The 22,455-nt window shown below is 54.6% G+C and overlaps 1 protein-coding gene across 5 annotated transcripts in view; it reads left to right on the forward strand.

Moving 5' to 3' along the window:
* Window positions 1-173: 173 nt before the first annotated feature.
* Window positions 174-22,455, forward strand: part of LOC136148894 (zinc finger protein 385C) — a 56,507-nt gene continuing 34,225 nt past the window's right edge. For 4 of the 5 annotated variants that reach the window (XM_065908511.1, XM_065908513.1, XM_065908512.1 and 1 more), the window contains exon 1: window positions 17,092-17,374. In XM_065908511.1, the coding sequence (XP_065764583.1) occupies window positions 17,341-17,374 (34 nt within the window). In that variant the 5' untranslated portion in view covers window positions 17,092-17,340. Of the gene's footprint in view, window positions 236-17,091; window positions 17,375-22,455 lie in introns of those variants that run through there. The other variant, XM_065908515.1, reaches the window with a different exon arrangement.

Consider the following 22,455-nt stretch of genomic DNA (forward strand, 5'->3'; position numbering starts at 1 on the left):
AAGCTAGGGCTCCTGAGCGTCCCTAGTGGCCCGGATGCTCCCCGCCCCCCCTTTCTGCCCACCTGAATAAACCAGCCGGTCCCACCCCGCGGAGGCTCAGGGAGGGGCGCGGCCACCGCTCCCCAGGCCCCGCCCCCGCCCGGGCCCCGCCCCCTCCCTGGCCGACTCGAAGCCGCTGCGCTCCAGAGAGCGGTGGAGAGCAGGTGGCCGCAGCCAGCTCGTCTCTGCCCCGCAGGTAAGTCCGCGACGCGGGCCGGTTCACGCTGAGGACCTCGAGGGCAGTGCGGGAGAACAAGGCAGCCCCTTCCACCTGTTATGTGCCCTCGACTCAAAACTGGGGGGCCTCAAGGGGCAGGGAGGAACCCCCATTGGCTCTGCGCACGGATGCTGGGCATCTGGGTAGAGGGTGAGACCAAACTCTGGAGAAGTTTCGAGGGTTCCGGCTGGCTTCCCTTGACACTGGGGCAGGCTGCAAGGCACGGGGAAGGACAAAGCCGGACGGTAGGCACGCAAGTTCTGGAGGAGAGCAGGTTGAAGGTGGGGACTGCGGGGCTCATTGACTAAGTGAGCTCCGTGCCTCATCCAGTGCAGCTGCCTTCACTCTCCCTTTAGGGGTGATGGGGTGACCCAAACGACTTCTGTGGGAACATGCGGTGAGCGCTGCTGCATAGCTGAGCTGGAGCCTGGGTCTTTCGGTGTGCCTGGCACAAACACACCTGCATCATTTATTTGCACCCTGGATACAGATATGTGAGGGAAAGGGGGATGATGGAACAGGGGCTGCTCTAGATGACCCGGGGAACCCCACGAGCCTGGGGACTGACTAGATGTTTTCTGTGTCCAAGTCCCAGAGTCAGATGGTGGAGGTGATCACAGAAGTGGGCCTTATGGTAGACCTGGGTACAATTGCACCTTCTGTGTTGAGATTTGGGCTGTAGGCAGGTCCTGACTCCTAGGACCACAAGGAAGCCATCCTAGAAAAGGAGGTCCTGGGCTGCCAGCTCAGATGTGGTGCTTAGCACTCTGAGCCACAAAGGAGAGTCAGACTTTGGGTGTTGGTGCTGTGTTGGGGTAGAGCAGAGAACCCCGGATTGCAGAATGGGAGGAAGGTCAGGATGTTGCCATCCAGGATTCAGCCAGGACTCCTCAGACCTTCTAGAGATCATCGCAAGCCAACAGACAGACCAAGACCCAACTCAGGTGGGCCGGGGAGCTTCCTGTGACTGAGCAGTTTCCCCATTGCCTTGTCTCCTCTCACCACATACACCATCACTGTCAGAAGTTCTTCCTCATATCTGACCTTTATCCCTTCTGCTTCTCTGCCAGTTTTTTGCTTCTGGGAGGCAATGGAGGCTATAGTGGAAAGAGTGGGGGCTCTGGGGTCACTTAGACTTGGGCCCTATCATCTCTATCTACTGAGTGACCTTGGGTGAATTAGTTCACCTCTGAGTTCGCTTCCCCATCTGTAAAATGGGGATAATAATAGAACCCACCTCATAGGGTGGCTGCAAGGATTACATGAGAACATGCACGTAGAGCGCTTAGCACAGTGCCTGGCGCCTGGTGAGGGCTCAACAAGTGTAAGTGTCCCCTCGCCTGTAGGACAGCAAAGCCGATCTGCGGGGGGTAGGGGTGGGGTTGGAAGTTCCTTTTTAAACTTGGCCAGAGAGAGCAGTGCCCTAAACGCCCCCTCCCCCCGCCCCCACCCAACCCCTACTGGTCTCTGGATCTCAACTAGATCTCTCTGAGCTCCTGCACCACCTTCTCCTTTAGTCACCCTGCTTTTTGTCTCCAGGGTGAGGAGAGGGGTCCCTGCAGGGCAGCGACAAGCGGCAGCCCACTTGGGGAGGGCTGTGTCCCAGGGGAACAAACTGACTTAGAGACCCAACCAAAAAAAAAAAAAAAAGGCCCGTTGTCATCACCTCCCTGCCCTCCCCATGTCCAGAAATCCACAAGTTGGGATCAAGCTACACTTAATTTTTTTCAGGAAGATAAATAATACAAGTGACTGAAAGTCCTGCTTGGGGATTGTCCAAGCTGCCCTCCAATGAAAAGACAGCTCCAGTCCCTGGCCTGAGCACTGGAGGCTGCCAGAGAAGGCTGGGTCTAATAAGCACCCTTAAACCTGGGCAAGGGTGGGGCTGCCCATGCCCTGGCTTCGTGCTTTCAAGGGCTCTGCTCTGGCCCTCATCTGGCCATCCCTGTCTCTGTGGGATGAAGAGTAGTCAAGCAGGGCTAAGAGAATGAGCCTGACATCCCCTTCCAGACCACATGCCCCATAACTGTGATGCCAGAGGTCCTAGCCCAGAAGGTTGCCAGCTTGCTCCCAGCCCATGCAAGCCTCTTCCTTGAGCTTGTCCTCCTCAGGGCAGGTCATGCCACTAGTGTGTGCACCCCTGGACCTGAGAGCGGGACACCTGAAGATGGCTAAGGGGCAGCTGTCTGCAGCATGTGAAGATGGAACCAGGCTGTATGTTGAGGCTGGGCCTCTACCTCAGTGCATGAGAGTCTCTTGTAGTGCAGAAAGCAGCTGGCTGTCGCAAGCGGGGCTGCTGGCCGGGGCCAGAGTGGGCATGGAGCTCTTTTTCCTTACACAGAGTTGTTCTGCAGAACTCCCAGGGGTCACAGGAATCTAAATTGGAAGCTAGTCTTCCAGGTAATTATGAAAGTGTATTTGTCAAGGTGGGAGTTTAGAATGTATTTTATTTTATTTTAGGCCACACCACATGGCTTCAGGATCTTAGTTCCCCAGCCAGGGATCAAAACAGTGAGAGTGCTGAGTCCTAACCACTGGACCACCAAGGAATTCCCAGAATATATCTTAATTAGCAGTTTACTAGCTTGATTTATAATTTTTAAAACATTTCGACATGGGTAGGTGGGCCCCTCTTTGCTCCCCTGCTCCAGGCCTTGCAAATGTTAGGGGTGGAGCCCGCAGCATCAGCAACCAAAACAGTTATTTGGTGAATTCCCTTCCTGCTCTCTCTGTCCTAATGGCACCCCTCTGAAACTGGGCTTAGGACACGCCCACCTGGACCATGAAGGAGTTTCAAGGTGAAATGAAGACTGTCAGCTGTCACCGACAAGCAGTGCCCCCATGGGTCTGCTGACCTCATTCTCCATGCCAAAATTGGGACATTTAAAAAATGTCTCCTGTGATGCTTAAGAGGGAAGGGATGAGGGGGAGAGAGGTTGCTCATCTCCTAACTGTGAAGCTGATGTGAGCACTCACTGGACCCAAGGAGCAAGGAGGGAGGTCAGTGGGGGCTGCAGCAGGTGGGATGGCAGTCAGACTGCAGGAAGATGGGGGCTGGACCTCACCGTCTCTCCGGCTGCCTGTCTCAGGGGGCGCTGGACTCGCAGCCGGGAAGGGGGCCGTGTTTCTGGAATGTGAGTTCTCCTGTAAGTTTGGGTGGGGAAGAGTGTGGGGGCCAGCTGGTCAGGCAGTGGGAGTCGTCCCCAGCGGGCAGGAATGGCACAGTGGTCTCAGCCATAGCCGAGTGCCCTGTGGCACCTGAACACACCGTCTGTTCAGAAGAAGAGACGCACAGCCTTTTGGGGTCGTCTCTGACTCACTCTCAGATTCTGATTGGGCTGCTTGAGGATCGAACCTGCCACCTTGGCCTCATTAGGGCTGCGAGGTGCTTGATTGAACTGGACACACACACACACACACTCACACTCAGACACACACCCAGGCAAGCATACCCACCTACAGTAACCCATAGACATCACTGTGCATGGTAGTGCATCCCTCATCACCGTTCCACGTGCAATCCAGGCTATGGATCCCCCCACGGACCCACTCTGACATGTGGGCTCTGCCAATCCCTCGCCTTCACCATGGTTCACATTCTCTCTCCCCTATCAGTGACTTTTCATTTCACCTTGGGTGACCCGCCAGCTCCAGTGGCCAGGGCTTGGCTTACTTGAGGGTGGCTGGGGGCCAGATGCCTGCAGAGGTTCAGTGCTGGGGACAGGAGGCAGCCGTGCCGCCCTCCTGGGACTCCCGGCAAACTCCAGCGGGCTCAACAATCAGCCCCTCTGCTCCCCCGAGGCTGGAAGGGAGTGTCTCTGGGTCCCCGTGCAGTTCTGGGAGCCTCTCAGCCTGTAAGCGTGTCTGTCCATGTGTCCTGTGTGCTCTCGGGGCGGCTCTCCCCCCGCTCATGTCTGTCATTTTCTGCCTGTCTCTGAGTCTCTTTTTCTGTGTCTTTATTCCTCTTCCCTTTTCTCTGTGTAACTGTCTCTTCTGTCTCAGTCTCTTTCTTTTTCTGTGTGTCTCTGCCCTTCCATCTGTCTCTCTGCCAAGCACACACGTCTCCTCACTCTGCTGGTCCCTCACCTCTGTGTCTCTGATGGTGGGGGCATCTCACTAGTTCATCTTTCAGTATCTGTTGGTCTCTGCCTCTCCCCATCTCTGCCTCTAAGTCTGGGTCTGGGTCTCTCCAACCTCTGTTACTCTCCTGAGGCGTCCCAGGGGAACGGGGCAGCCGAATGTCTCTGACTGTGGAATAAGGTGACAAAGCTTCCCCGGGCACTGCCATCACCTCTGGCCCCTCCATCTGTTCCGGGAAGGACCCCGAGGCTGGTCCACCTGCCCTGGCACCTCTGTGGAAAACTCGAGAATGGGAGGCTTTGGTTCCTGACTGAAATATTCAGTGCTTTCTTCTGCCACAGGGCCCAGGGTCACAGGCCTGGCAGCAGGGCTGGGGGTTCAGAGTGTTGAGGGGGAGAGCCCTTGTCTGTGACCTTGAGCCGAGGGAGAGGTTTTGGGGACGAGGAGTTGTCCTCAGAGGGAGGCTGATGTGATGCTTTTCTTTTTCCTCGAAGCAGCCAAGCTCAACGCACCCACCCCAGGCTCCAGCTTCCAGATCCAAACCACCGCTGTGCTCCCCGCCCTGTTCCAGACATTTCTGCCAACTGCCCCAGGGCCTCGGGGCCTTGTTCAAACAGCCTCCTTGCCCTGTCCCCCGGCCTCCTCACTTCAAGGGGCGTCTCCTTGCTGCCACGGCTCTGGTACAGGAGCAGCTATGTTGGCTGTTTGTTTATCTAACTCAAGTTTCCTTGGGTGGGGTGAGGACCAATTCCATAGGTGCTTTTTTCCCCTCTGCAGATGCCCAGACCAGAGACCAGGCCGACCCTGTGGTGCCCCCACTGCCCTCACTGCCCTCCCCCAGGCCCCCTTCAGCCTCTCCTACCTCCCCAGGCCCCACGCATCTCCACCCTCCTGATCTCAGGTCTGTTGATCCCCACATCTGATGCCAGCAACCCCCTCCCACTGGCCAGGCAGGAGACGAAGCTATGACACTGCCCCGTACCCCCATCCCTCACCTAGGGCAAGGGAAATACCCTGAGAAAGTGTCGGGAATTGAAACCCATGAGTTTTCTGGGTGTTCCCAAAGAGAAATACGTGGGTTGTGGTCTTCAGAAAGTGGGAGAAGTCTGCCCGCGTGCCTACCCACTCTCATTGGCTGAGCTTGAAGCCCAGCGGTAGAATGAGACTTCAGGAAAGGATTAATTCTCTAATGGGTTTGGGGACCCCTCCCAGGATTCATCCCAGAATGACTTTGCATGACAAGGTACTATGTACAGAACCGCTTCATCCTGCCCGATGAAACCTGGAGAGGTCATAAAATCCCTAATCCATGCAGAGTCTGGACTTGACCCCAGTCTCCTCATTCCTCACAGCTAGGCCTCCTCCCGGAATGGAGCCAGAGCTGCTCTGTGGGCAACAAGGAGCCCAGGCTGCCTTGACTCTCCCTGCATCTCGCCCTCACCCACGCCTCCTCCATCTCCACCTTCTGCGATGGAGACGTCTGGTCCCCACCCATGTCTCCAGCAGGGAAGGGAGTGTAGGGGCCTGAGTCTTGTGACCTCGTTCTGAGATCTGTTGTCCTAGTTAGCAGCTTCCCGAGGGGAGAGGGACACCAGAACCTTTCAGAGATGCTTGCATACCATCTGGGTGCTAATTGGGAATGGGAACGTCCCTAGTTGAGGCCAGGGACAGCTATTCCGGGGCCACAGGATGGGGTGTGGGGGTGGAGAGGCCAGAGAGGGGATCAGAAATTTCCCCAAATAGCCTGGCCAGCAGCCAAATGTGGGAGCTAGGCCCAGGGGGGCCACACAGCCCAGCTGGGCAGGGGGGAGCAGGCAGTTGACACATGGTCTTGAACCTCAAGCTGGGCAAGGGGCAGAAATGAAGAAGGACTGGTACCGTCCCCTCTTTTCTGCTAGAATGGACTTCTCTGCAACTTGCGGTGGAAGACTGTGTCCCTGCCCTGTCTCTTTAACTCTCCCATGGGCCTTTGTAAGCCCTAACCCATCCCCCAGCATCAGGTGACACTGATTTATTCATTCATTCAACAAATATTTATTGGGACTTCCCTGGTGGTCTAGCGGTTAAGACTCTGCACTTCCATTGCAGGGGGGCACAGATTTGATCCCTGGTTGGGGAACTGAGATCCCGCAAGCCAAAAAACCAAACAAACAAAAACCCCACAAATATTTATTGAGCACCTACCGTGGGTTGTATTTTCTAGGTCCTGCCCTGGGAATTCAAAGAGGAATAAGACGAGGGGTGGGGGAGGAGGGACAAGAGAGCATATAGGAAGGCAAGCAGGGCCTCGACCTTAAAGAGGGGGAGGAGGGAAGGCCTCTCTGGTATTTCAGCATCAGCTATGAGAGGGAGAGGTAGGAGCCAGGAGGAAAACAGAGCTGCAGGCAGAGAACAGGTCTTGAGATCCTCTGAGGTGAGGGAGAGCTTTCTATGCTCAGGGAGGAGAAAGAGTCAGTGTGGCTGTAGCAAAGTCTCATAGCAAGGCAGGGAGGGGCACAAAAACAGATCCGAGGGGCACGGGATATTTTGACCTGGACATTTTGACCCCAAGGATGTTTTGAATGCAAACATATGAAACCAAAACATACCAACACTGAAGACTTCTTCAGAAAGTACTTTCCCGTCTCAACTCTGTTCATCCAATTTAATTCCTTCATCAGATTTTTCCATTTTTTTCCCCTCTATGGTACAAACAAATTTCCTTTTTTTTTTTTTTTCATTCTATTTTAACTTTATTGAAATTATTTTCACCGGCATCAATTCTGTATAGATTTTGCAGCCGAGAATTGATTCGCTGATCAATTTCACAGTGATTAAAGGCCCTCAACCCGGCTCTCCACCATTGTGTGAGTGACTGGGTAACTCCTCCAATTTTGGAAGATTCGAATGTAAACAGAGATTTGTGTTCAAGATTGGATTCTTGTGTCCACTTTAGCCAACAACAAGTTTTCTTGGATCTGGTTCTAGCTATTACCAGTGTTACTTGTACCAGCCAAAGTCTTAGGTGGAGAGTTGCATTTATATCTCAGTTAATCTGTGGGTAGGATCATGGATTGCAGAGAAGAAGGGTTTTGGGGAGGCGGGTAGGAGCCAGATCTCCTAAAGTAAGAGAAGCCCTTGGAGGTTTTAGGCAGGAGAGTGACATGTTCAGATTTGCCTTTTAAAAAGTCTCCTCTAGGGAATTCCCTGGTAGCCCAGTCGTTAGGACTGGGCTATTTCACTGCTGAGGCCCAGGTTCAATCTCTGGTCAGAGAACTAAGATCCCGCAAGATGCATGATGCTACCAATCAATCAATCAAATAAAAAAGCTCCTCTGGCCATGTGGAGGAGGACTGGGAGGGTAGTGGAGGCAGGGAGGCTGATGAGGAGGCTGTTGTGCCAATCCAGGTGGTAAAGAGAAGTGAACAGCTTGAAGACAGGTTAGGGAGATAGAAAGACAGGGTGATCCCATCCTGTTTCCCGGATCCCAGCACAACCCTACCCACTCCCTCAGAATATCCTCCGTGTCATTTCTCACACCTCAGCTCCTGCCCTCACTTCCTCTGAGGTCCCAGATACCCCAGGGTTCGGCCACTTGAAGTTTGCACAGAAGGGAGACCAAGAACTGGGGTGTTTTCCCTGGGGCTCTCTCCCAGTCTGTCTCCTGGCTGAATGTGGTGAGGGAGGGTTAGGGATGCCCTGCTGAGGTTGGGGTTCGGGGATGGAATAGCCCTCAGATCCACCCACCCAGAGCACGTGGCTGGAGCAGCCAGGGAGACCACAGACTTGGCCACGAAACAGACCCAGACACAAGGCACTTGTCTGATCCGTGGCTCTGAGCTCTGGGTGTGACCCTGGGCAGGGGTACAAAGGAGTCTCTGTCAGTGCGGGGCACGGAGCCCACCTGGGCCGGGCCAGGAGCTGGAGGAGTGAGGAGGTGGGCCTTGGGGTGTTTGAAGAGAGAAAGCTTGAAGTCACTGACCTGAGGTTTGGGTGTCATCTGGGGCAAGTCACTTCCTGTCCTTGACCTATCTGCTCACCTGCAAAATAGAATCTGAATCCCAGCCTCCCAGAACTAGCTGCATTGTCAGGACTGACTTTGTTGACAAAGCTTCACCTTCCTGGAATCGTGTATTTCTAAATATTATTTAACAATACTGATGATCACATACTGATCACCAGGTACCTGTTCCCTAAACACTGCAAAAACATTGACTCATTTAATCCCTGTGAAAACCCTCTAGGAAAGATACTATTTTATCCTTGAATCTGCCTGCAATATGAGAAGACACATCCTTGGGTCGGGAAGATCCCCTGTAGAAGGGCATGGCTACCCACTCTAGTATTCTTGCTGGAGAATTGTCCATGGAAAATTCCATGGACAGAGGAGCCTGGGGGGCTACAGTCCATGGGGTTGCAAAGAGTTGGACACGACTGAGTGACTAACACTACAGATGGGGAAATTGTGGCACAGAGGTGGCCAAGGTCACACAGTTGGGAAGCGGCAGGAGTAGGACTTGAGCCCAGTGTGGGGATGTACCTATACTATGCTGTTTCCCTACAGGAAGGGGTGAGTATCCCTTAGGCCAGGGAGCCCAAGCACAGGGTGGGGGACCCGATTCTTCATCAGGGGTGGAAGGGGATTCAGGAACACCTCTGCCTTGGGGCACATAACTGTGCAATGTCTCCCCTCTCAGGGCCTGGCCCCAAGGACAAGGCTATGAGTGATCAGAGACCCAGGACAGGAGAAGAGGGTGGAACGGGGAGTTACAGGAGCAAGTCACAACCCTGCCACCTTTGGCCCCGTTGTGGGAGCAGCTGTGACCAGCAGAGGCTGGGGTAGGTTTGGTATGCCTTCAGCTAGGACTAGTCATACCTGTGGGGTGCCGGACTTGGAGCCACGTGGTTGGAGGAAGGCCAGGGTCTGGCTGGACATAAACCACGGACATAGAACAGAGTCCGGGGGCTTCCGCCATGGGGCTGAGGATGCTGGAGAAACAGAGCCCAAGTCCACAGCATCAGGACTTTTGGTCTTCATGGAAAGCCTATGAGCACAGCAGAACCTGACTAAAAAAGGAGGCAGGGCTTACCAGGCTGAGGTCAAAGAAGCCGGTAGCTTACATCCTAAGCAGCAGGTGGTCCGGTGTGGGCGTGGCTCAGGATTGGACGTGGAGTGCTGTGAGTGCCAAGCTCTGAGCTGGTACTTACTCTTCCAGACGCATCTCTAGGCCTGTCTGCTCTTCGGAATCACCTGGATGCTTGTTAAAAAGGCAGACACTGAGCCTCACTCCAGATTCTGAATCTGAATCCCGGGGATGAGGGCCCAGCGCAGGATGCCTGACAAGCTCCCTGGCGATGCTCATCTAGCCAGGCACTTGGGAAAACTGCCGGGTGATGGCTTCTCACCCTTGGCTGTGCATCAGAACCACCTGGGCAGAACTGAAAATTCCTGGTGCCCAGGCTCCATCCTGGACAAATTCCATCAGAATCTCTGGGGAGGAGTTCCATCATTTTCAAAGCTGACCAGGTGATTCCAGTGAGCGGCCAAAGTTGAGTATCTCTGAGCAGCCCTGACCCTCGTCTCAGGCAGCTCTGGGCTGAACTGTGCCGTCCTCAGAGAGTCCTTCCCTGGCCACTTGTTCTCCCTATGTGTTTATCCACTTATTGACCTGACCATCCTTCTAGATTGCAAGCTCCATGAGGGCCCCTTAAGACTTTTGTTCACTGCTGCATCCCCTAGGCATAGAATGGAGGGCCTAACATACAGAAGGTGTTCAATGGATGTTTATTGAGTGAATTTATCGAGTCCCTCCTCTGTGCCAGGCCCAAAGGGAGATACTCTCCATATATCATCTCGATTTTCCCAACAACTCCACAAGGTAGATACTTTTGTACCCATTTTACAGATCAGAGAGATGAAGTGACTTGCCCAAGGTCTGACGGCTCCAGAACCCAGGCTCCGTCCTGGGCCCTGAACTGCCTCCCAGCCAAGGGCTTTGGGCAGCCCCTGCTGTGGGAAGCAGCCTGACAGCCTGGAGGCTGAATGGAGGGCCTGGGGGACCTGGGGCATGTTGACTCAGCCCATCCCCAGGGCGTTTCTTGGAAGCTCTCTGCTGGTTTTGAAAGGCCTCCTTCATGGCCTGCAACGGCCGTGTGCTTCCACCCACCCGACTGATTTGAGAGGAGGACTCCTTGATGCGGTCGGCAGCTGCTCCCTGGCCAGCAAGATGGACTATGGCCATCCCACCATCTCCCTCAGCCAGTGTGCTCGGAGGCTCTCCCCTCCCTCCTGCCCCAGGTGACCCCGGATTCCCAGGGTCATTCTCAGTGCCCCCCTGCCTTCATTCTTCTGAGGTTAGCATGCATTAGGTTCAGTTACTTATACTGAGGAAGAGGGAAAGACCTCAAGGTCCAGGTAGGTGGGAGAACTCTGCTGGACAAACTAACCAAAGAAAAGCATCAGGAAATGAAGGGTGGGTGGGGGAAACTCAAAGATCTAAATTTCCTTAGGGTTGATCCTGGCTGGTAGTCAGAGCCTCTCCTGGCCTTTTCTGAATGCAGCTCTTTAAGTAGGAAGGAGGGTAGCCAAGGTCCCAGTGAGGACCCCTGGGCCCTCAGCCATTCCTTCTCTTCCATGGGGCAGTATGAGCAAGTCCCCCCCAGTAAGCTGACTGCCTTCTATCCTGCTGCTGTTGCAATGAATATTCTGGGGAGGGGGCCACCCCTGCTGTGGACACCCCAGCCCCCAGCCTCCTCTCCTCCTGCTCCAGCCTCTCCTACAAGACCCAGGTAGCTTTGCCCAGTTGGGTGAGGAGGTTGAAATAATTTCCTTTGTGTTGGCAACGAACACAAGTTGGGTATAACTCTGGACTAGGGAAGACTGGGGACGAGCTGGCAGCCTTGAGCGGCAGAATGATGGGCAGGAGGGGAGGGGTCTAGTCTGGATATGCAGACAGGCACCATGTGTTGGGAAAGGAGATTATTTGTGAGGTTTCAGGGGTCCCACCCAGGCCCGTTTGTCTTTCCTCTCTTTTTGCCCATTAGTTTCCATTGCACAACTGTGGGGAAGTTCTTTCTGCAGTCTTACCACTGTCCCTCCTGCTTTAACCAACAATGTCACCCCTCATATCATAATGGCTCTTTATAGCCTGCAAGGTGTTTTTTATTTGTTATCTTATTTAATCTTCTCAGTTGTCAGCCTTGGGTTAGGGGAGTTATTAGTTATTGTTAGCCCCATTTCATAGATCAGGAAACTGAGATGTCGGGAAAATGGCCATGTTCCCAGTCACAGGTCAGTAAGTGGCAGAGTTATATGTAAGTGCTTGTTACTCTGGTTTTCATGAGGCACCCCTCCCCAAATTACTCTTACAGACACAAACATACCCTAAACTGCCAGCTCCTCACTCTTCCATGTCACCACAATTCAGAAGTAGCCCAGGCCTGAAAAGGTCATGCTGTCCATGCCCCTGCCTCTAGGCCAGTGCAGTGGAGCCTCCATGGGGCCCGTATCTGGAGCTCATCCGGCTATGGTCCAGGAGAGGGTGATGGTGGCAAAGGCGGGGGAGTCGAGGGTGTCAGCTGCTGCTGCTTCTTTTTGAGCAAAGACTTTTAAAGGTTAATGTGATAATCTCATCCTGATTACTGCAAACTGAGGACCTCATGCTCATCCAAGAATCTATTACTAGTCATGCAGGAGAAGAGGGGAGACTGCGCGGGGCCCACCCCGCCTCCCCACCGCCATCCTCACGCATGTTGAGGGGGGCCGAGCCTTTCGGTTTTATGATTTGTTTTTAGTGGAAAGAGGTATTTCTAGATTGTGGTAAGGATGCTTTGGGTCTCCCTACTTCAAGACCTGGACCAAGGGATCCCAATCCTTCCCTTTTACGTCTAAGTTACTGTTCTAGGAGGGGCTGCTGGTGGGTCTGGATGCAAGGCCAGAGGTCACAGAAAATCAGGGACCTGGGAGGTCATCATACCCCCCCACCCCATCTTCCCTGCTGGGCAACCAAAGCTGGTTGCTGTTGTCCCACATCACACCTGCCCAGAAGTAAACCAATTAGCACAGTGTCTGGTTCTGTGTTCCCAGCGCCTGTCTCATTATTTGGGGATTTATGCCTCGGTCACCGTGAAGGACGACTGTCCCGGTTTCCACTGGGGGGAGCCCGGCCAGCCATAGAGCCCAGCGGGCAGCAGGAGGTGGTGCTGTCCTGCTTGGGGGCAGGATGGGGATTTAATTTCAGGGGGATTTGCAAGCAGTGGGGAGCCGCCCTGGGCACATGGTGGCTTTGGGCTATTTTAGGAGGCAAAAGGCTGGCCCTGTGGGGGGAGGGCTCTCAGCCTTTAGTGATTCTGCCCTTTCGGTGGGAATGGGGAGGACCTGGGATGGAGGAAGCAAGCCCACCTGAGGTCGGGGCTTCTCCCACCTTCCTGAAACTCAGGGCCCCAGAATGAGTCTGTATTTCCAACCCCGGGTGGGGCAGTGGGCAGAACACAAGCTGCTGATCAAGTAGGGGTCTTTGGCTCCTCTCCTGAGCCCCTCTGTTGTAGGCTTTCTAACTGGGGCCCTTGGTGTTATTAGAAGGAACAATTAATAAATATAGCCATCTCATAGCTTTGTGATAGGAATTATATTTACTGAGCGCTTAGGGAAGGCCCCATGCACAGGGAAAAGGGCACAAGCTTAAGGCCAGACACACCCGGCTCCCGTTCTGTATGGGTCATTTCCAAGCTGGTAATGTGGGTTATGTAAGTCCTGTCACCTCTCTGAGCCCCAGCGCCCTGTCTCTAAAGCAAGGACCATAACGCCTCATTAATGACCCTGTGTTATTAACTGGGCACAAATTATGTCAGGCACACTGCAGGGATGATCTCTCATCACCCTCTGCCATGTTATGATGTGTTAATTGTCCTGTTTTGCAAATAAGGAAACTGAAGCTCAGAGAGGGAAAGGAACTTGCCGCGGCCCACACAGCCAGAGCGAGGAACCTGATCCGTTTTCTGTGCTGCACTCCTAGTGCAGGGGCCAGGGTTCGATCCCCGGTCAGGGGACTAGATCCCGTATGCCACAACTAAAAGTTCCCACATGCCACAACGAAGAACAAAGATTCTGTGTGCCCCCCTCCACAAGCAGCCAAATAATAAATATTTTTTTAAAATACAGAGGAAGAGGAGATAATGGGATGAGACTGAGCAGCAGGGAGAACTGAGTCGGTCAGTTAGAGACCCAGTGACTTTATTTAGACTGAGAATTATTTTCTGATGGTGTTGTCTGGGGAGGGTGATAACTAGGGGATGGAGCCCCTCCTTGGAAGATGCCAGGTGGGAAAGGGAGCGCCAGCACCGCAGCACCTCCAGCTGTCAGGACTAGGAAAAGGGTTTCCGTGTGGTCTTCCTCCTCACCCCACATTTATAGGGAAAAAGTCTGGGTGTGCTGGGATAAGGCACCATGAGATAGAGGGAAGAAGGCCTAGTGTTTAGGGTCAACCAGATGGGGTTCAGTTTCACCCCTTTCCAGCTGTGTGACCTGGGGCAGGTAAACTAACCTCTCAGAGCCTCCCTTTCCTTATCTTTAAAAAAAAAAACTATTTATTTATTTTTGGCTGTGCTGGATCTTCGTTGCTGCGCACGAGGGTTTTTCTCTAGTTGTGACAAGCAGGGGCTACTCTTTGTTGTGGTGCGTGGCCTTCTTATTGCTTGTGGAGCACAGACTCTAAGTGGGTGGGCCTCAGTAGCTGTGGCACATGGACTTAGTTGCTCCTCAGCATGTGGGATCTTCCAGGACCAGGGATCGAACCCGTGTTTCCCCCATCGGCAGGCGGATTCTTTACCACTAGGCCGCTAGGGAAGCCCCCTTTTCTTATCTTTATAGTGAGGAGAGGAATGCTGACTTTTCAGGGCTATTTGAGAGGAGAAGATGGATCAATAAAGCTGTGGGAAGGGGCTGGAAAACAGAAGGCTCACGGCTAGGAGCTGTGTGTGTGTACGTGTGCAGGGTCGGAGTTCGGGGGCATGTTATCCTGGTGTATCTAGGTGAAGCCACGTCTTTGTGGTGGCACTCAGCTGGCACCTGTGCTTCTGTTGAATGATTTCAACAGGCCGGGCAGAACAGGAGAGCCAGCAAGCCTAAACACAAGGTCTGGTGCTCATAGTGCTAGAAATCGCTCTCTGGGTGACTAGATGGGGAGGCTGAGCTCACCAGCAATGACATGAAAATAAATGAGGTTTCATGAAGCCTCGGCTCTCTATAGAGCTGACTCGGAAGTGCAGAAAAATTAACAGTGGGCAGCATTAATAGAGGACAGGATAGAGGGTGGGGGGAGGTTATTCTCTCCCTGGCTCTGTCCTAAGGAGGTCATTGAAAGCCTAAATACATTTAAGAGGGATATGAGTGGGATCATAAAACCTCTGGAGACAAGTTTTATTGAGTTGAATGGTTCAAGCCACTTGATTCACCATGCAGGGTACTGAGCAGAAGGAAATGAATAAGGGCCCAGAATTAGCGACCTCAGCACAGTGGCGTAGCCTGGGCTAGGTCTGGGGGACACAGTTCAATACAGCATGATAAGTGCAGTGTTCGGGTCCCATACAAGATGCCCTAGGAGCATGTAGGAGGGGCTTCCTGGAGGAGGTGGTCATGTCAGGGGAAGAACAGCTGAGGGAAATGGGACTCCTTCACTGAGCGGAGAGATCCCTGAAGAAGACGCTGCCAGCCAAGTTCAGCTGGCTGTGGAAGGTGGGGTGGGCTTTTTCTGCATTACCAGGTAGCAGATCTGGGCTTCCCTGGTGGCTCAGCTGGCAAAGAATCCGCCTGCAACGTGGGAGACCTGGGTTTGATCCTTGAGTTGGGAAGATCCCCTGGAGGAGGGAACAACTACCCACTCCAGTATTCTGGCCTGGAGAATTCCATGGACTGTATAGTCCATGGGGTTGCAAAGAGTCGGACATGGCTGAGTGACTTTCACTAAACTACTAGGGAGCAGATCTAGAACCCGTGCATAGGCATTACAGGAAAGCAACTTTCAGCTCCCATACTAATGGGCTTTCTATCCTTGAGACCCTCCATCAATGGGACGGGCCGTCTCGTGAGGCAGTGAGTGCCCCGTCATCAGCATGTTCAAGCAAAGGCCAGAGGGTAACTCATCGGGGACAAATCACAAAAGGGACAGGATGACCTCTAAGATCCCTTCCAGGTCTGAGCAACTGCATGCAGTTTGCCATGGGCAGACACAGGATGTGGACCATGACAGAGAGAGATGTGACTGGATCAAGTTAGAGGGTGAGTGTGTTGGGGTGCACTTGCCAGCTACTGTCATGTGACTGTCAGCTCCACTCTGCGCTTATTGGTTTTTGAGTAGCCCCTTCACTGAGATACGTCACATACCATACGATTTGCCCATTTAAAGTGGACACTTTAATGTGGTTTGACTCTTGGAGTGGAAATGAATTCATGCATTCATTCCACAACTCTTTAAAGAGCATTTATAGAGCTTAGTGCTGGTGCTTCTGATACCTAGAAAATAAAAGCCCTTCCCCCAGGAGACAAGTAAGTGTCCAGGCAGAAGCATTGCATCTTGGGAGATGTGCCAAGAGCGAAAATAATCAGGGCCTGGGATAAAGAGTAACCGGGCTGGGGAAAGGGGGTCCTGGGGAGGTGATAGTGGAGTTGAGGCCTGAGTGGCAAGGAAAAGGCCTTGTGAAGATCAGGTGAGGGTTCCAGGCTGAGGGAACAGCAGAGACCTCTAGACAGGAGTGAGTTGGTAGACGTGAGAACCAGGAAGAAGTGCCGGGAGCTAGCAAGTGAGACATCACAAGGGCGCCCCGTGGTAAGACCTCCTCTCTGGAAGACCTGTTTCACACGAAGCCTGACCGGAGCATGATGTGGCGAGAACAGCACTGGTGCATCTTCTTTAATACAAGAGCCATTCCCGTTGCCTTTCCTTGAGACGCTCCAGTAATGGAATGATGGCAGGTGCTGTTAGGAGGTTATGCCATCAGCTCCTGCCTCCTGCCCTCCTCTGCTTGGCTTCGTTCTCCTGTCTCATGCCCCAACGTGGGCCAGAGCCAGTGCACTGATTCCCTGGGAAGAATCAGAAATGATCCCTAGCCATATACACCGGTGATGTTTCCCCAACAGGCCCACTGATTTAATCCCCTGACCTCTGGACAACCTGGAGTCTCCCATTTGGTCCACACTTCATGTGTGACTTTGAGCCAGCTACTTAACATCCCCAATCTTTCATCTCCTGGTCTGTAAAATGGGGATCAAACCAGTCTGGGGCAAGTTGTTATGAGGATTGAATGCCATCCCTCTTGGCACTCAGGAGGTACTCCATGAATGTCAGCTTCCTTTTTCTCCCTGAGCTTCCTCCCAAAAGAGGGGCTGGTTTACAAAAGGGTAGGGAAGGCTTCCCAGGTGGTGCTAGTGGTAAAGAACCCGCTTGCCGAAGCAGGAGACGCTGGTTTGATCCCTGGATCAGGAAGAGCCCCTGGAATGGCATAGCAACCCACTCCAGTATTCTTGCCTGGAAAATTCCATGGACAGAGGAGCCTGGTGGGCTACAGTCCATAGGATGGCAAAGAGTCTGACAGGACTGAAGCGACTTAGTATGCACTGGCAAGGAAGGTCACAGCAGGCCAGTGGGGGGTGGCCAGTTTGGGGTCTCCTCCCCCCAACCCTGGGATCCTTTGGAAGGTGAGGGGGACTCAGGACTGGCCAGCCAGGGGTAGGGAGGATACTCACCGATGGGTCCAGCCCTGCCGCCAGGAGAGCCCCTAAGTCTCCCCTCGTCTGCTGCCCGGGGAGCCCCAGCGCCAGGCCACTCTCCCGACCCGCTCGCCTGCGCTCCTCTCCCGGCGGCGCGGCTCCTGGCACCTGCTCCTCGTGGGCCGCCCAGGGGCGGGCTCCGGGGACGCGGCGGCTGCACCGGGACGCGCGGGCCCCGGACTCATCCGCCGCGCACCTCCGGGAGCCGGGAGCCAGGAGCCGCCGAGAATCCGGACCGCCCCGGGCGGCCGCGGACGACTGGATGCGGCCCCGCTCGGGTCGGAAGCGCCCTGCAGGTAGGCGCGGGCGCGGGCGGTGGGACCCCACTCCCGGCTCCCCATCCCGGAGCGACGCGCCGCTGAACTGAGCGCGCAAGGGGGCCTGCGCGCGGGGTGGGGGTGTAGGTGTCTCTCTAGGGCTGGTAGCAGCAGCGAGGACCCTATCCTACCTTGTGTTTGGGAAGGTGGGCGACAAGAATCACGACTTAACCGGAAACCGAGGCTGGGAGGGCGACAAGGGTGATGGCCAGAACTTTGAGCTCCCAGGAAGTAGGGGAAGGGAGGCTGGCGACCACAGGCCAGAGACAGCAAGACATCCCGAAAAGGGGAGCATTCTCCGTAGACAGGAGGCTCAACCACAGAACCTACCTTTTTTGTCTAAGTTCTTTAGAGACTCCAAAAATCAACTCCCACCCCATCACCCCTGAGACAGAACAGAAAGGAAGGGGTGGGGGATGGGAGACCTCTTGTCTTTTGGGGGTGGGTGGGTGCAGAGAGTACACTCATCCCCCTCACGCTCCCACCCCCATCTCCATTATTTACAGTCATTGGAGGCCGCCTTGCCTGCCCCTCCTCCTTCAAGCAGAATGCCTCCTCTTCTGTCAGGGTCAGAGGCAGAGGGTGGCCCTCCTGGCCTTTGTGGGAGGCAGGATTCTGCCTCACCCCTGTCCCCCAACAAAGCTCAAACAGTCCCCGGACCTCTCAGCCCTCCTCCCTCCAGCTCTCTCTCTCGGACTCATTCTCTCAGCCCCATCTTGTAAGTGCTGACCCTGGGGCCAGCATGATGGGGAGCCTGGTTTGGGGGAGCTAATGTTCAATCTTTTGGGGAGTTGGGCCGGGAGAGCAAGCAGTGGATGAGGCTGAACTGTGCCAGGGTCCTGGCAGGGGGCTTGGGGGGGGGGGGGAGGTGTCTCCTGTATAAATCAGGTTCCTAGGCCTTGCCTGGCCGCAGAGGTCAGAACAGGGGACACTGAGGCTAATCCCCCGCCCCCACCTTAGAGGCAGCTGTTCTGTGTTGCCACTGTGGGCCCTTTGAGGAGGGATGCAGCTTAGATAACAAGAAAGACTTCCTTCCAGAGGGTGACCAGAGGATCTTTCAGGGGAGTACCAGTGTCCAGGAGAGGCAGCCCTTATCTTTGGGGTGTCTGGGGGAAGGAAGCCCTCTGGGACTCGCAGCCAATAGGAGGTGAGGATAGCCTGGGGGATGGTGACCTCACCTCTGGACGATTGCTCTCCGTCACCTCTCATGCCCTCTCTCTTGCTTCCTTGGAGCCGGAGTGTTGACTTTCAGCACCACTTAGCCAGCTCACTCCTGAAAACCCCGGCACCCAGCAGTCCCCAGGGAAGGGTGAGAGACTTCATCTCTCATCACTTCGGATGGGACAACAGACATGGCTGCCTTGGTTTGTCCAATGGATCCCTCCCACCCCCACCCACAGCAGCAGACACCTGGACCAGTTGTGGCCCAGCCCCGGGGCTTCCTGCCTGGCAAAGTAGGGATGTGTGGGCTGGGGGTGGGCATGGCTGCCTCCACTAGGGCCATCCCACTCCTCCAGGTGGGAGTCTCTGACTCCTTTGGGGAGTCTTGGGTATGACCATGGGTGACCCCAGCCCTCTGGGCCATCCCCTGGGGGGGGCTGCTCTGTGGGGGCCACACAGTGAAGGGGATTGTCAGCCTTCCTCACCCTGCAAAGTGTCAGCCTTGGGAGAGCGGAGTGCTTGGTGGTGGCTCTTTGGGGACTTGCGGGGGGGCAGCCAGGCCCAGGAGGGCTCACACTCCACCAGGACAAGAACAGATGAGGCCTCTCTTCTTCCAGACACGACCCCACACTCTCACATGTGACCCTGTGAGTGATGGGATGGGGGCTGCCAGGCTATGCACCCCTTCCCCCTGCATCATAGGATGAGGCCTGTTGTTTCGATTGTGAGCCTCAGTTTCCTCATCTGTAGAGCCTCACAGCGTTGCTCTGAGGGTTAACAGAGGTGATGTCTGTCCAGTGCCCAGAAGGCAATGGGCGCTCGCCACAGGGCAGTTCTTTCTCTGTCCCCACCCCGCCTTCCTCTGGCCACTGAAACAGACAAATACAGCTTGGTGTCCCCCCGCCACCCCATCCTTAGAGGCAGCTGCTCCATGTGGCCACTACAGCACCGCCTGCAAGGGACCTAAGAGATTAGCCCAGCCCAACCCCCTCTCTTTAAAGACAGGGCACTGATGCCCAGAGGGGCAGGGACTGGCCCGAGTCTGGCCAGCCAGCCAGGCTCCCTTCTCAGAGGCAGGGCTGGGGACCTGGCTCAGGGAGGCGAAGGGTAGATATTGGCAGACCTGGGGGAAAATACCGAAGTGTAATTGGGCTCATTAAGGATTAGGTGAGGGAGCCCTTCATGCACTGCCAAAGGCTGGGGACAGGCCTGGAACCCTCCTCTCCTGTTAACTCTTTGGCAAAGACAGGTCTTCCCCAAGAACCCCCTTCCCCAGGATGCAACAACTCCCTGCCCTGCACTCACAGTCTTCGAAGTTCTTTCTCTCTAGCCATCTTAGGGTAGCGCAGTGCCCAAGGACGCCGCTGAAACCCGGGGCACCGAAGTCCACTGTCACCCAGCAAGAAGGGGTGGAAGTGGGCTCTGGAGCCATACCTGAGTGCTGCCTTCCCCCAAGCCCCCCTCTACCTCCACGAGGACAGACACACAGACAGCAACCTCGTGTGTGTGCTAAGTCGTGTCTGACGCTTTGAGACCCAATGCGCCATAGCCCTCCAGGGTCCAGCAAGAATACTGGAGTGGGTAGCCATTCCCTTCTCCTGGGGATCTTCCCGACCCAGGGATTGAACCTGGCAGGCAGGTTCGTTACCACTAGCGCCACTGGGAAGACAGCCACCTTGGTCTCCATCAAATCTCCTGCGCTGGCATGAGCCTGCCTTCAAGTGGGTGGCTCCCTCCGTGGTCCAAACCCCACCCCCCCACCCCCTTGCTGCAGGAAGGTGAGAACAGAGGGAACTTTATCCTCTTCCCATGTAAATTACAGACAGACAGACACCTGAGCGCACCCATGCTCTTCTTATCTGCTTTCACCAGGTCTTTTCCTGAATTAAGTCCAGTTCTCCCCCTGTCTTCATACCCTCTCCTCCTAGCCTCTCTGGCTCTGGCCCCCTCTCCCTGCCCAGGGGGTTGGCACCTCCCGGCCTGGCATCTGGGACGGTAAGGGCTGGGCAGCCCTGAGCCTCCCCAGGAGCCCTTCTTGGCATCTGCAGTCCCCCTCCCTATCCAGCAGTTCAAACCGGGGCATAACAGGCTTTAAAGTGAGAAAGAAAGTGAAGTTGCTCAGTCATGTCCAACTTTTGCAGGTAGGGCTGTAGCCTACCAGGCTCCTCTGTCCGTGGAATTTTCCAGGCAAGAGTACTGGAGTGGCTTGCCATTTCCTTCTTCAGGGGATCTTCCCTACCCAGGGATCGAACCCGGGCCCCCTGCATTGGGAGTTCAGAATCTTAGCTGCTGGACCACCAAGGAAGTCACCCAGAAGCAGCTCTTACACTGCCTGTCCATGTACTTTGAAGCAAGTCCTCTCCCCTGCTCTGGGACTCAACTTCCTCTTCTGTTAAAGAGAGCATGTTCTGTCCAAATGTGGGTCCAGTGAGGATGAGTCATGCTGGTTCTGAATAGGAGCCAGCACAGGGTGTGCTGACCTCTTAATGCTCACAGCAGGGGTTAGACCGACATGTGTGTGCCATAAAAACTGCCCACCCCTCCACATTTCTGGCTAGGAGCCGTGGCTGAGCTGGAGCTCCCGAGAGGACAGCTGGGAAGCCTGTGTTAGGCAGGGCAGGCTGCAGCAGGCCCAGCAACCTGGCTGGTGGGTACACAATTAGCCCCGGAATCCAGGCGGGCCCTGTGAGCCCAGAGGCAGTATATCATGGGGGTTTAATCAGCCCGGTGGCAGATATTTGTCTGCTCTCTTGGACCATGTCCTGGGCCTGCCCGTCATAAATTGCGCTGAGATTTCAAAATACCACTGTCCCCTTGCTGCTGGGGCAGCCTGCTCTCCTGAAGACTCTTTCCCCTGGCTGATTGCACCACCCCCCACTCCCATTCTCATACCTGGTACTTTTTTCCTGGTCCGCTTTCCTTCTGAGAGAGCAGGGGAAGACTTGTAAAGGCAGGAGAATGGCTGTGATGACCTCCATTTAGAGGTGAGAGGATGTAGAATCTTACAAGGTGATGGAGCGACCCTCCCGTGTGCCCTTTGAGGGCAGAGCGGTCCCCTGGACTCCAGACAAGATGCCCAGGAGTTTGTTATGGCCCAGAAGGCAACCTATTTGCCTCAGAAGTGTGGAGGAGTGGAGTCTACCCTCCTGGGTCGGAGTTCTACCTCTTATCTTCCCGCTGGCCGCTAGCTGCGCTATCTGGAGGCTATCTCTGGTACTGCAGTCCCACCAAACCTGCCTGTAGAAGCAGCCCCTCCTACCGCCTTGGTTTTCACACTGTGTCCTCCCTTGGGCTGTGCTCAGTCGTGGCCGACTCTTTGCGACCCCATGGACTGAAGATCACCAGGCTCCTCTGTCCATGGGCTTCTCTAGGCAAGAATACTTGCCTGGAGTGGGTTGTCATTTCCTCCTCCAGGGGATCTTCCCGACCCATGGATTGAACCTGTGCCTCTCTGTCTCCTGCATTGGCAGATGGGTTCTTTACGATTTGTGCCACTTGGGAACTCTGTGCATGATTGTGTCCACATTTCCCCCTTTTATAATAATACCAGTTATATGGGGTTAGGGGCCCACCCTAACTCCATCTTAACCTAACTAATAGCATTTGCAATGACCTTATTTCCAAATAAGGTTGTGTTTCATATTCTGAACTGCTGGAGATTAGGATTTCAACATACAACTTTGAGGTGGGGACTGTTCAGTGACAGTCTCATTCCATGAGCTGGGCACGATGACATCTGCACCATGACTCAGCTACACTCTGACATGCATACAGAGTGACACAGATTCGCCTCAACAGACAACAGGGTAACCGAGACATTCACAGTAACCCAGGTACACCGTGATAGACACATAGGGTGACAAAGGGACTCCATTCACAAGCTGCAAAACAAAGACACA

Source organism: Muntiacus reevesi, chromosome 18 (assembly GCF_963930625.1).
Source record: "Muntiacus reevesi chromosome 18, mMunRee1.1, whole genome shotgun sequence".
NCBI lineage: Eukaryota > Metazoa > Chordata > Mammalia > Artiodactyla > Cervidae > Muntiacus > Muntiacus reevesi.